The sequence below is a fragment of the Salvelinus namaycush genome, chromosome 11 (assembly GCF_016432855.1).
Source record: "Salvelinus namaycush isolate Seneca chromosome 11, SaNama_1.0, whole genome shotgun sequence".
Lineage (NCBI taxonomy): Eukaryota > Metazoa > Chordata > Actinopteri > Salmoniformes > Salmonidae > Salvelinus > Salvelinus namaycush.
In genome coordinates, this window is record NC_052317.1 from 10,769,835 (window position 1) to 10,784,199 (window position 14,365).

A 14,365-nucleotide genomic window follows, 5' to 3' on the forward strand; every position below is an offset into this window, starting at 1 on the left:
CACTAAAGCCGTTTAAAAAATGCTTGCTATTTCCTCATAGAGTATGATGTCATCCTTCTGAGGATGAGCTGGCCAATCAGCCGTCTACTCAGCATGACTATTCTTTATGACCGTATACACCAACAACATTCTGTTGTTGGGGTATGCCGACACCATTCCAACACAGAGAAGTAGCTTTTTAACATATTTAGGGTGGCTTGGGTTTAAACGCCCCCTGCCTCCCTGGGTTAAACGCAACTCCTGCCTGTAATCGCACAGAAACCACTTTATGTCACCACATTTTTTTCAACACTTTCCCTTGCTGCCACTTCTCTTGCTCAACTAAAATTGTAATCTGTCTCATCTCAACTTTTTAAGTCACGCCAACAAAACAATTTAGAGGTAGATTGAGTATGTTCTTTTGAGTAAATTTGGGGCAAAAAGCAAAATGCCCCAGGGCAATCCAATGCAAGTCAATGGTACCTATACAAACATTTTCCAAATCATGTCCAAATAATCTACAAGTAACTTCATTGAGTTACATTATCAATTTTGAGATACTTTAGGATGGTTTGAACAGGAAGCGTGAAAATGAAGAGGGACCTAGTGAGATGTGCTCAGTCATAATTGAAATACAAAATACATTTTTAAAAATTGTGCAAGGTGATTTTGTTTCGTTTTTTGATTTATTTAATTAAAATAAGGTACCCAGACTTGAGCTTTTAAGTCAGTTTTTATTGAACAACAAAAAATTATTCATTCTGCCCTCTTTTTCGCTGAAGTTTTTTATGCCTAAGGATAGCCAGTATGCACATATCTAAATCTTACCAAACTTAGCTTTTTTGTTCTCAGAAAAAAATATGTTTTCCTTAAGGGTGAAGTTGCACCCTAATTACCATTTTTTGGAAGGAAAACTATTCCACTCATATTGCAATTAATTATATTTCATAGAAAACTGCAAACGCTGGACAGTTACTGTACAACACCGTGTATTGTAAATGTATTACCTGCGTGAAGAAAATGTTCTATCCTCAAGATGCCATTATTTTCCAGACTTTTTAGAAGGCCTCAAAGTGTAGCACATGATGCTACTACATGTAACCTGAGCTACCTACTGGCATAGGCATAAGGATAGCCTACCTTGCAGGCAGACCTGGTGATTTTTAACGTTGGCGAGGGTAATTTTCTGCTTTTTCGGAACAAACTGCTTTTTATTACAGTATTGGAAGCTTTTCAAAGTCAAATTCAGATGGGGTCAACATTTCATCAGCATTTCATCAACATTTCATCAGTTCATCTGCTCAGTGGATAATCAGTGGATAATATAATGTGACGTATGAATTCGAACCCTCCCAGGCCTGCCAAACTAGTAGGTCTAGCTGAGGATTGTGGAGATAGACAAGTATCTATTTCAAACCAGCATCTCTATTCTGATCTCTTGCTCTGCAGTTGAACTGGAAAGCTCCCTGAACTCTTCCCTTTGTACACTTCAAATCCGATTATTGGCCACATCACAGGTTGACATGCATATTTCGATCTATGAATCATCTTTTTGTGAAGGAGAGTGAACGAACACAGACCGGTTGCAATGGAGTGCGAAAGGCCAGTTCAGGCCAATGTCTTTATGGATATTATAAAAGATCTATGACATCATGGTACTCAAATCATTTCTGTGGGACTGTTTCAAAGCTTGGCTCATCGTGTAGGACCTGTGGTAAGCATGAAGAAAGACTCTTCATCAAGGTTTTTCAGTTTAACACAACAGAGATTCCCATTGGATTGTTATACCTTTAAATGACATCTACTGAGTCAGTTCCCACTGGGCACAGACGACAGTTCAACGTCGAGTTTTGATTTATATTTGGTTGAGTTGTCAACTAATGGTGAATTCAACAAAACATTTCACCATGATATAGGATTTAGGTTCAAAGTTGAGTGAAATAAATACGTAATTCCCTTACTTTGATGACATTTTGCAAATCCAATCAGTGTTCCATGTTGATTCAACTTCATCACATAGATTTATTTTGTTGAAATTACGTGAAAGCAATGTTCATTCAACCAGTTCTTGCCCAGTGGGTTATTACGAGACTGCATGGTTTTAGTTCAATTACTGTGGAATAAAGACAATAAGCACTTGTTGTAAAGAAATACTGTGTGTAAATACTGGAGTGATGTATGATTGCTAATAAAATTGTTCATAGATCAATTCTGTATACTGCGTCCATGTGTATAGGCTGTAAGCACATTGAAATGAAGTAGTTTTCAAGTCGTTGAAACAATGACCAAAAAAAATAGGTATTTTCAACCTTCACTTTCAACCAAAACCGAACGTAGACGGACATCTTTGTATTGTCGTCTTTTCAGCGACATGAAATATACATATTTTCCACAACCTGAGAAATATGTATTTTCAATGACCTGAAAAAAGTTGTCTTTTCAACTTTCAACCAAAACCGAACTTAGATTTGACGGCGGGCACAGTCATTTTTTCCACAACATTGTGTTAGGTGGGTAAGAGGAAATTATGTCATACTGAGTGCTATAGACGAGTTCAAATAAAATGTGCGTACTGTACTAAGATCAATACTTAATTGAGGATGGAAATGTGTTTATGTTAAACTCTGTAGTGAAATAATATACAGTTCACTGAGTGTATAAAACATTAGAAACACCTTCTTAATATTGAGGCGCACCTGATTTTGCCCTCAGAACAGCCTCAATTCGTCGGGGCATGGATTCTACTAGGTCGGAAGCGTTTCACAGGGATGCTGGCCCATGTTAACTCCAATGCTTCCCACAGTTGTGTCAAGTTTGCTGGATGGCCTTTGGGTGGTGGACTATTTTTCAAACGCACAGGAAACTGTCGAGCATGAAAAACTCAGCAGTGTTGCAGTTCTTGACTCAAACCGGTGCACTTGGCACCTACTACCATACACTGTTCAAAGGCACTTAAATCTTTTGTCTTGCCTATTCACTCTCTGAATGGCACACATACACAATCCATATCTTAATTGTCTTAAGGCTTAAAAATCCTTCTTTAACCTGTCTCCTCCCCTTCATCTACACTGATTGAAGTGGATTTAACAAGTGACATCATTAAGGAATCATATGTAACGGCAGTCCTCCTCCTCTTCATCTGAAGAGGAGGAGTATTGAGGGAACCAAGGCGCAGCGTAGTGAAATGACATATTTTATTAACGAAAACACGAACTTGACTAAACTAACAAAAACAACAAACTGTGTAGACAGACCTAGACGACGAACTTACATAAAACAAGAAGAACGCACGAATAGGAAACATAGACTACACAAACCGAACAAACCGTAAACAGTCCCGCGTGGTGTACAGACACAGACACGGAAGACAATCACCCACAACGAACACTGTGACAACGCCTACCTAAATATGACTCTTAATTAGAGGAACGCCAAACACCTGCCTCTAATTAAGAGCCATACCAGGCAACCCAAAACCAACACAGAAACAGAAAACATAGAATGCCCACCCAACCTCACGTCCTGACCAACTAACACATACAACAAACTAACAGAACTAGGTCAGGAACGTGACATAACCCCCCCCATAAGGTGCGAACTCCGGGCGCACCAGCACAAAGTCTAGGGGAGGGTCTGGGTGGGCATCTGACCACGGTGGTGGCTCAGGCTCCGGGCGAGGTCCCCACCCCACCATAATCAATCCTAACCTCCCTCTCCCCCTAAAAATGTCCACCCTCAATTTACCCCCACAAAATCCTTTTAGTAACATCAATGACATGGACAGCACCGGGACAGAGAGATAAATCAACACAGAGGGATAGCACCAGACAGAGGGATAGATCAGAAAATAGAGGTAGATCAAGATAGAGAGGGAGATCACGATAGAGGGGCAACTCCGGACTGAAAGGCAGCTCCGGACAGAGAGACAGCTCTGGACTGAGGGGCAGTTCTGGGTATATAGCCGTTTCTGGCTGAAGGGCAGCTCATGGCTGACTGACGGCTCTCGACGCTCATGGCTGGCTGACGGCTCTCGACGCTCATGGCTGGCTGACGGCTCTCGACGCTCATGGCTGGCTGACGGCTCTCGACGCTCATGGCTGGCTGACGGCTCTCGACGCTCATGGCAGGCTGACGGCTCTCGACGCTCATGGCAGGCTGACGGCTCTCGACGCTCATGGCAGGCTGACGGCTCTCGACGCTCATGGCAGGCTGACGGCTCTCGACGCTCATGGCAGGCTGACGGCTCTCGACGCTCATGGCAGGCTGACGGCTCTCGACGCTCATGGCTGGCTGACGGCTCTCGACGCTCATGGCAGGCTGGCGGCTCTCGACGCTCATGGCAGGCTGGCGGCTCTGGCAGATCCTGTCTGGTTGGCGGCTCTGGCAGATCCTGTCTGGTTGGCGGCTCTGGCAGATCCTGTCTGGTTGGCGGCTCTGGCAGATCCTGTCTGGTTGGCGGCTCTGGCAGATCCTGTCTGGTTGGCGGCTCTGGCAGATCCTGTCTGACGGGCGGCTCTAGCGGCTCCTGTCTGGCGGACGGCTCTAGCGGCTCCTGTCTGGCGGACGGCTCTGTAGGCTCATGGCAGACGGGCGGCTTTGCAGGCTCATGGCAGACGGGCGGCTTTGCAGGCTCATTGCAGACGGATGGCTCAGACGGCGCTGGGGAGACGGATGGCTCAGATGGCGCTGGGGAGACGGATGGCTCAGATGGCGCTGGTGAGACAGATGGCTCAGATGGCGCTGGTGAGACAGATGGCTCAGATGGCGCTGGTGAGACGGATGGCTCTGGCCGGATAATGCGCACTGTAGACCTGGTGCGTGGTGCCGGAACTGGAGGCACCGGGCTAAGGACACGCACCTTCATACTAGTGCGGGGAGCAGGGACAGGGCACACTGTACTCTCAAAGCCCACTCTATACCTGGTGCGTGGTACCGGCACTGGTGACACCGGGCTGAGGACAAGCACATCAGGATTAGTAGGGGGAGAAGATACAGTGTGTACAGGGCTCTGGAGACGCACAGGAGGCTTAGTGCGTGGTGCCGGAACTGGAGGCACCGAACTGGATACACGCACTACAGGGAGAGTGCGTGGAGGAGGAACAGGGCTCAGGAGACGCACTGGTAGCCTAGTGCGTAGTGTAGGCACTGTAGGTACTAGGCTGGGGCGGGGAGGTGGCGCCGGAAATACCGGACCGTGGAGGCGTACTGGCACTCTTGAGCATTGAGCCTGCCCAACCTTACCTGGTTGAATGCTCCCGGTCGCCCGACCAGTGCGGGGAGGTGGAATAACCCGCACCGGCCTATGTAGGCGAACCGGGGAAACCATACGTAAGGCAGGTGCCATGTATGCCGGCCCGAGGAGACGCACTGGAGACCAGACGCGTTGAGCCGGCCTCATGACACCTGGCTCAATACCCAATCTAGCCCTACCAGTGCGGGGAGGTGGAATAACCCGCACTGGGCTATGCACTCGTACAGGAGACACCGTGCGCTCTACTGCGTAACACGGCGCCTGCCCGTACTCCCGCTCTCCACGGTAAGCCTGGGAAGTGGGCGCAGGTCTCCTACCTGCCCTTGGCCCACTACCTCTTAGCCCCCCCCCAAGAAATTTTTGGGTGTTACTCACGGGCTTTTTGGGCTTCCGTGCCAGACGCGTTCCCTCATAACGCCGGTTCCTCTCTCCGGTAGCCTCTGCTCTCCTCTGTGCCTCCAGCTGTTCCCATGGACGGTGATTCACTTTAGCCCATGGTCCTTCTCCGTTAAATATTTGCTCCCAACTCCACAAGTCCTGTATACTTCCCCGTTGCTCCAAATTACGCTGCTTGGTTCTGGATTCTTGGTGGGTGAATCTGTAACGGCAGTCCTCCTCCTCTTCATCTGAAGAGGAGGAGTATTGAGGGAACCAAGGCGCAGCGTAGTGAAATGACATATTTTATTAACGAAAACACGAACTTGACTAAACTAACAAAAACAACAAACTGTGTAGACAGACCTAGACGACGAACTTACATAAAACAAGAAGAACGCACGAATAGGAAACATAGACTACACAAACCGAACAAACCGTAAACAGTCCCGCGTGGTGTACAGACACAGACACGGAAGACAATCACCCACAACGAACACTGTGACAACGCCTACCTAAATATGACTCTTAATTAGAGGAACGCCAAACACCTGCCTCTAATTAAGAGCCATACCAGGCAACCCAAAACCAACACAGAAACAGAAAACATAGAATGCCCACCCAACCTCACGTCCTGACCAACTAACACATACAACAAACTAACAGAACTAGGTCAGGAACGTGACATCATAGCTTTCCCCTGGATTCACCTGGTCAGCCCATGTCATGGAAAGAGCAGGTGTTTTGTAATGTTTTGTACACTCAGTGTATATTCACTTTAATACGATTTATCTTGTACAAGAGTACAACATTTCAGGTATTTCAGGTATTTTATGGCAATGTATTCAGTGGTCTTATAAATATGACAATAGTGAGTGTATTAGCATAGATAGCTTTCCTGCTATTGTTGTTATTGTTTATGGCAAGGTACCATTCTGTCATAGATGGAAAATGAAGTCATGGGATTGAAGGGGTTTTGTTTGCTTCAACCCTCTGAAGCTTTATTAAGAGATGGCCTGAAAGACAGACCTAGTTTCAAAACAGTGACCTGGAAAATTGTGCTAAAGGTGATACAGTCCCAGGAACAGCCGGATGACTCACACTAATGGTGCTTTCAAGACAACTGGGAACTCTGAAAAAAAACCTGAGATCAAATCAGGACGTCAGTGATCGTCAGGTTGAAAAGTCGGCGCTCCAGTTGGATTAATGTTCAAAACCATTTTTTTTTGTCAGAGTTCGTTTTGTCAGAGTTCCCAGTTGACTTGAACTCACTGAAGTCGGAAGTTGGAGATTTCCCAGTTCCGAGTTCCGAGTACCCAGTTGTTTTGAACGCGGCATGTATTCTTCCACTGCTGTCAGTGGGCGTGCCATAAGTCTGGGTGGTTGCAGTCTGGTCTCACAGACAAGACGTAACATAATACATGTAAATTCAGTACATTCAAATTAGTATGATATGTCACGTTTGGTATGGTTACATAAGACAGTAGCTTACTTAAGACAAAAACGAAAGAAGGGTGGTTGGTCGGACAACTTGAGAATTTTAGCCAATCAGCAACTTTGCAACTACTTAGCATGTAAGCTAACCCTTCTCCTTCCCCTAACCCTAACCCTAACTGTAACCCTTTCAGTTAACCCTAACCCTAACCTTAACCATTTAGTCATGTAACCTAACTCCTAACATTAATCCTAACCTTAACCATAACCCAGGGTTTCCCAAACAGTCCTCGGGACCCCAAGGGGTGCACGTTTTTGTTTTTGCCCTAGCACTACACAACTGATTAAAATAATCAACTAATCATCAAGCTTTGATCATTTGAATCAGCTGTGTAGTGTTAGGGCAAAAAACAAAACATGCACTCCTTGGGGTCCTAACCCCTAACTCCTAGCCTAGCTAATGCTAGCCAGCTAGCTAACGTTAGCATTAGCCAAATAGTCACCTAGCTATTGTTAGCCACAACAAATTGGAATTCGTAACATATCATGCATTTCGCAAATTCGTAACATATTTGGTTTTGCAAATTCGTAACATATCATAAGAATTGTAATTCGTAACATATCATACGAAATGGAGGGACAGCGAATTTACATACAGAATAATACTAAATGCTCTGAGACCAGGTTGGCAGGTTGGCAGGTAGCCAGGCAAAGGAATAGAGCCCATTTCCAAGAAACAGAGCTTAGATGGCTTTGAAGATTTTAAGATTTCATCACATTTCCAACATTCTCATGAAAACACCAAAGTCTTTGTAGACCAATTTAGAGTTTCTTATCTACTGTTGTCATCGTTCTCCCAGTCTTCAAATTAAGTACAACATACAGACATTTATTGTCTTGTGTTTGATTCTATAGATTTGTTAGGTTTATTTCCAAATAGTGGAGTAAAGGAATACATTTGGTTTGAAGGTATTTTGGTATATAAAACATTTTGTATTTTTTGTTATTGTTATGTTGTGGCACCTTTTGAAAATGGAAAACCGTTTTATTAAGAGATTCCATTTGAGTTTCTGAGACGGTCATATTTTACATTGAGGAAACGTATATTAAATGTTGGCATTGTGATGTAGGCATATTGAGCTTGACGGGTGGACAAACACCAAACAACCCGAAAAATGTTAACAAACAGTCAGATATAAGTTTTGTCCACAGAGTCGCAATCTCAGGCCTTAGGTGGCCACTGCTAGTGTTCTAATGTGTTTTTCACTCCCATCCAGGACCAGTGGGAAAATGCTTAACCTGCATGAAGAACATTCAGAGGAGGACTCCATGGAACCCATACTCAAGCCTGACCTCACCTGTACTGTCAAAAGCCTCTTCTCTGGGAGACTGCAACTCCCCCTTCTGTCCAGCTGACACTCCACCCAGGACGTCAGAAAGAGCGCAGAACAAGCACAGCCCGTCTCCAAGTCCTCCTCGCTCGGCCTCCACTTCACTAGGAGCCTGGAAACCATCACCGGCTGCTTTTCCAGGGCTCTCCAGTAAGTGAAATGTTTTTTGTTGTTGCTCTTGGGCCCAATTCCAAACCAATTTATGACTCTTTCCTCATAGGTCTTTGTTAGTCTGGTTGTTTGTTTGGAATGCTGGGGCTTTCCAAGCCTCTTCTCCCTGTGGTGTGGTGCAGAGTGAGTGGGAAAGGTAGCAGATGAAGGTGGGCTATATTTAGACGTTTAGATCCTCTCAGTTGGAGTAGTGCTTTCTATATCTTTCGTGCTATGCTTGCCTCAACCTAAAAATAAATGACAATATTTTGATACTTTGAAATAGTAAAATGGTCCTAATACAAGTCCTTGCTGACTCCCGATAGCATATTATTGGATGCAATATGCACATGAAAGAGCCCTACTTAATAATTAAGGACATTGCTTGGCTCTGTTGAAGGTCTGGTATGAACAAGCTATAGAAATATCAACTTCATTCTTGACATGTCTTCCTCATTCAATGGAACGCCATTTTCCCAATAATGATCTATGACAGCTCTGCAACTGCAACTACAGAAATTAAATGTAAATTACAGGGCCAGCTCCAGGCATAAGCAACATACGTGGTTACTTAGGGCCCCAGACCACTAGGAGGCCCCCAAAGCCCCAAAATAAAAATCATAATAATATACACTGAGTATACAAAACATTAAAAACACTCAGCATTGACAACAGTGCCTCACAGTCTTTATATGCTTCTCACTGTGGCCATATTGTCTGGCGAGACGGCCATGTGCTTGCATGTTAAGTTGCAAGTGCAGTTTTATGCAGTGCCAGGGGAATTGAAGTGACTGGGTTGGTAGCTACGATACACTCTCAAACTAGTATGTAGTTCAATGGAATCTAAACAAAACTTGATCAATCCTGTTAACGTCAAACCTTTAGAACTGGGCGTTAAGAGTGTAGTACTCTTAACAGTTGGCACTGTGCATTCCTCTTAACTGTATGGATTGTGGTTATTTATAGCCTTTATGTTGACCTAACTGCTGAGATCTCCAGTCATCGTCCTCATGCTTGTTCTCATGGGAAGCATTACAAGACGCTGCTTTCTTTCGAAAGCAAAAATATGCCATCATGCATGTCCTGCTAATATCCCTGTATATGGTCAGGTCATTTTGGTCTGGTTAACACTGAAAAACAGCTGTGTTTAAAGGGATAGTTTGCCCAAATATAACATTTTCATTATATTTTCTTGGAAGTAGTCCAAGGGCCAGGGGTGACTGCAACCCAAAATGATGCTTTCACTGGCTAATATTAGCGTTGATTATCCTCCCCAAAAACTGGGTTAATTTGTGCCCACTTTAGCATTGTCTGAATTGCAAGCCAAAATCAACTTCAGCTAAAAAAACAAGTCCTTTTGACGCAACAAAAGCATTTCAATTGAGCTGTATTCAATATTTTCTTAAAACGAACCTTGGTGATCTGTCGAAGGCTAACTTGAAATGTTACTCTTATTTAAGAAATAACTTTAGAACAGCAGGTTGGTTCAGACATTTAATCATTTACCCTGAGATGGTTGTTTGTGTCTGTTAGAAAGTGGTGTGTCAGTCTCTCCTAAAGGGGTCGAGTAGCTCTTTTCACCACAGTCCCATTGTTAAGGATTGGTGTTCTTTAATAAGGACACTCGTTGACAGTTGCGAGAGAACCAAAAGAGCCTGTTTTTAAAAGGCAACACTGTCTTAGCCTCTACCCGGCTGGCTGTCATAGGTTCCTCCTGCGTCAGATGTTCTGACTCCTAGGTTATTCTGGGGAGCGCGGTGCTCAGCTGCAAGTCGTAAGATCGCAGGAAAACCTTTTCTCTTTTCCTCCTGATAAACAAAGCCCCCCAGGGAAGCGAGTACTCTAGTCACAGATAGAGAGAGCCATCGTGACAGGGCCCATGCTCTTTATCATTTTATCTACCCTGACTTTTTTATAGTCGCGGGCCCTTCATGTGACTTTTCCTGGTAGACTTGTGAGCATGTGAAAGGCAAAATGGATTTTTGGACTTCGCAATAGCGCTGGGACTTAGACCAGAGTAATGTTAAGTTGAGCAGGGTTAATGTTTATACTCAGAGAAATTGAGAGAGGAAGTTATTATGGAGCATAGTTTGAAGTGGACCAGTGCTATGCTCTGGCAAGGGGAGGGGGAGGGGGTGATCTGTCATGCCTCTCGTTCACTGTAAATCAGACGTCCATATTTAGTCGGGAGGGAGGGAGGGAGGGAGGGAAGGCCTAGCAGTTATGTAAACAAAAGCCTGGGCAGGCAGGGGAGGGATTGCACTGCACTAATGTTTGAGTCCATTAACCACAACTATGATCTTTGGAGAGAGACAGGGCTGTTTTCAAATTAAGGACAGGGTCAGATAGAGCGCTGTCTAGCTTTTTCAGGTGCTCTTATCAGAGCACTTTCTAGAGTCAGTTTTAGTTGTATCCCTGACTAATGGAGAGATAAACCCAGGTTTACTGGCCTCTGCGCTGACCAGTTAGTTTTGTGAGAGGAGGATTGGAACAGCCAAGCTTCACGGTTGATCAGATTCACCAGGACAGCATAGCCAAGCCAGGACATTTACATTTTTTGCATTTTAGTCATTTAGCAGACATTCTTATCCAGAACGACTTACAGGAGCAATTTGTGTTAAGTACCTTGCTCAAGGGCACATTGACAGATTTTTCACTGAGTCGGCTCAGGGATTTGAACCAGTGACCTTTCGGTTACTGGCCCAACACTTAATCTCTAGGCTACCTGCCACCCCCAGGACAAAGGGACAGAGGGAACCAGGATCAAACAACTGAGTGAAAACGACTGACGCCATGAGTGAAGCGTGCTCTGAGAGCTCTGAGGAGGAGCGGTCCGAAGAACAGTCTGAGGAGGTGCCGGTCAGCAGGCTTCCAGTCATCCAACTCAAGCCCAGATCGCCAGGCACATCCCCCAAGATGTCCCCCCGTGACTCCCCGCTGCTCTTCAGGAAGCTGCTGATGAACCGGAGCATTAGTCTACAGAGGCGCTTCACTCTGGCCCACACTCCCAGGTAGAGAGCTCCTTGTGTTCCATGCCTGTTTTATCTGAGCTTGGGGTCCCTCAGGGTTGTGTGACTACCCCGTTGTATTTAGAGAGCAAACCTTCAAAGGTGGTAGAAGAAAACTCTTCGAGACCCTTTCTAAAGGTGATCTGAAGTTTAAGTCAGCAGTGAGGGTTTTTTATACTGCTGCTAACAATTACTTTTGAAAGTACTGACTTGTGCTGTGCTTGAATAGATGCCTTTGTTGTGTATGAGCAGAATTTCTTCTGGCCTGAGGTGGTCTAAATTAGTCGGAGCCTTGTTTCTTTGTTGTGTTTTGCACATAGTAACTGTTAATTAGAAAAAAAATATTATGGATTCTTTAAAGTTAGGAGCTTTCATGAAATGGTTTTACAAGGTCCTCTTCATACACTAGAGTTGTTGTAATAAACAGATTTACACTCAATATTGTGGAATATAAAAGATTTGTTCTCTGGATTTTGCTTGTTTAATTTTAAAAATCTCATCCCCTCTTTAATCTGCACACGTGTCCTTGTTTTTCTTGTGGACTAACAAAACAAATTAGATTAGGTGTTCATGATATTCTTCAAGTAGGGCTCCTGAGTGGCGCATCAGTCTAAGGCACTACATCTCAGTGCTAGAGACGTCACTACAGACCCTGGTTTGATTCCAGGCTGTGTCACAACCGGCTGTGATTGGTAGTCCAAAAGGGCGGCGCACAATTGGCCCAGCGTCGTCCGGGTTAGGTTTTGGCCGGTTTACGCTGTCATTGTAAATAAGAATTTGTTCTTAACTGACTTGCCTAGTTAAATAAAGGTTTAAAAAAAACTCCCAAGTAAATGTGAATTTAGTCCGTTTTTGGTTGGTCTGCCAAATGCTTATTCATTGGGTGCTCTGCTGAGGTGAAAAAAATATAGGCCAATTATGTAAATTTGCATTAAGCCTACAACATACTATATACATTTACTGAAGATTTGTTACAATTGTGTGACCGGAGTTTTATTTGTAGTTCAATATACAGTCCTTGAACATGGGCTCACTGATGACAAACTTGCAATATTTCATTTTTATTTGTATTTGGTAGTTATTAAGGCAGTTATATACAATTTCAAATATTATATCACATTACATTTCATAACACTTTACCAAACACATTGTGTTCCCTCAGGCCACTACTCTAATACCACATATCTACAATACAACATCCATGTGTACATGTGTGTAGAGTGCGTATGTGTGTCTGTACCTGTGTGTGTCTCTTCACAGTCCCCGCAGTTCCATAAGGTATTTTAATCCGCTTTTTAAATGTGATTCTACTGTTTGCATCTGTTACCTGATGTGGAATAGAGTTCCATGTAGTCATGGCTCTATGTAGTACTGTGCGCCTCCCATAGTCTGTTCTGGACATGGGGACTGTGAAGAGACCTCTGGTGGCATGTCTTGTGGGGTATGCATGGGTGTCTGAGCTGTGTGCTAGTAGTTTAAACAGACACCTCGGTACATTCAGCATGTCAACACTTCTTACAAAAACAAGTAGTGATGAAGTCAATCTCTCCTCCAATAACCTGGTTAGGCCTAAGTTTAAGACTCTCTTTGAAGTTGAGTCGTACAGTATACTCAAGTTCTTCTGCATTGTCAAGTACAAATGTGTTTCTTGACTAGGTGGCTTTTTGTCATACGCTGCGGTTCGTCACCTTTTCTGCTCGGATACTAGAAAGCAACGTGATGTGCGACGTCCCCTGAAAAGGCAGAGCCACGCTCATTCTAGTAGTACTTAATGAGGACAGCTGCCTGATAGGGATGCTTTTCAAGCCCTTCTCTGACTAAGCCTATTGATAGGATTAGTTTAATGACCCTGTTACGCCATTCCCACTAGTCATAACCCATGATATTGATGCAAATCAAATATTTACTGTGTTTGTGTTGAAGAGACGAAGCAGCCAGGCCGATTAAAGAGCACTTGACCTTAATTGCGTTGGAGCGAAATAAATATTTTGTCGGGTAGGACAGTTTTTTCAAACAGCAAAACACTCACTGGGTTTTTTTCTCATATGTTTGTGACAGTGTCTGCCTCAGAGGGATGGGTGTTTCCAGTTTATACACCATGTGTTGCTTATGCAAAGTGCAGTTTAGGAGAACGGAGAAAATTGCACTCATCAACATCACACACACCCTCACAAGAAGTAAGAAGTAAGCACACAGGACTGTTAAAGAGGTGTCTCTGAATTGTTGGAAGCAAAGTAACGTTTCAGCAACCATGAAAAACGTAAAAACCCTGAGACTGTTGACATGGTACAAAACCTTGTCACCTATGTTAGCCTCTAATTTGCATATAAATAAACTTTTATTTTATTTTATGGATTCATACATCTTTAATACATTTTATTGGTGGGTTAGGGTTAGGGTTAGGGTTTGCTCAGGCATTTAAACATTACTCCTAATGGTCCTGCCTGTGAGTGTGTGATATAAACCAAGAAAGGCACTCCATCTTTATGGTTTATCTCAGATCTGTCCATCTCATGGAAATTTGGTCTTCTTAAAACTATAATTAGAAAGAGGGGCCATCCTGTAGGGACGGAGCCTTATGAAGGGCCTGAGCCCCTGAGAATGTACAGTGCCCCTAACAACGAGAATGAAACAAACTGCTGGAGATGAGTTATAGCAGGATGGCTGGAAAAGGGGATGAATTAAACAAACTAGCAGTCTGTTGGAAAAACGTACAGACAGGCAGCTTAAGTTTATCAGGGCAGGAGACGATAAATTTTTAGTTTGAGGGAAATGTT

At 44.0% G+C, this 14,365-nt stretch overlaps 1 protein-coding gene across 5 annotated transcripts in view; it reads left to right on the top strand.

Annotated features, from left to right (window-relative positions):
* The first annotated feature begins 11,214 nt into the window (after positions 1–11,214).
* Positions 11,215–14,365, top strand: part of LOC120055802 (cAMP-specific 3',5'-cyclic phosphodiesterase 4D-like) — a 61,505-nt gene continuing 58,354 nt past the window's right edge. For all 5 annotated transcript variants that reach the window (XM_039003776.1, XM_039003780.1, XM_039003777.1 and 2 more), the window contains exon 1: positions 11,215–11,591. In XM_039003776.1, coding sequence (XP_038859704.1) covers positions 11,374–11,591 — 218 coding nt within the window. In that variant the 5' untranslated portion in view covers positions 11,215–11,373. The remainder of the gene's footprint in view (positions 11,592–14,365) is intronic.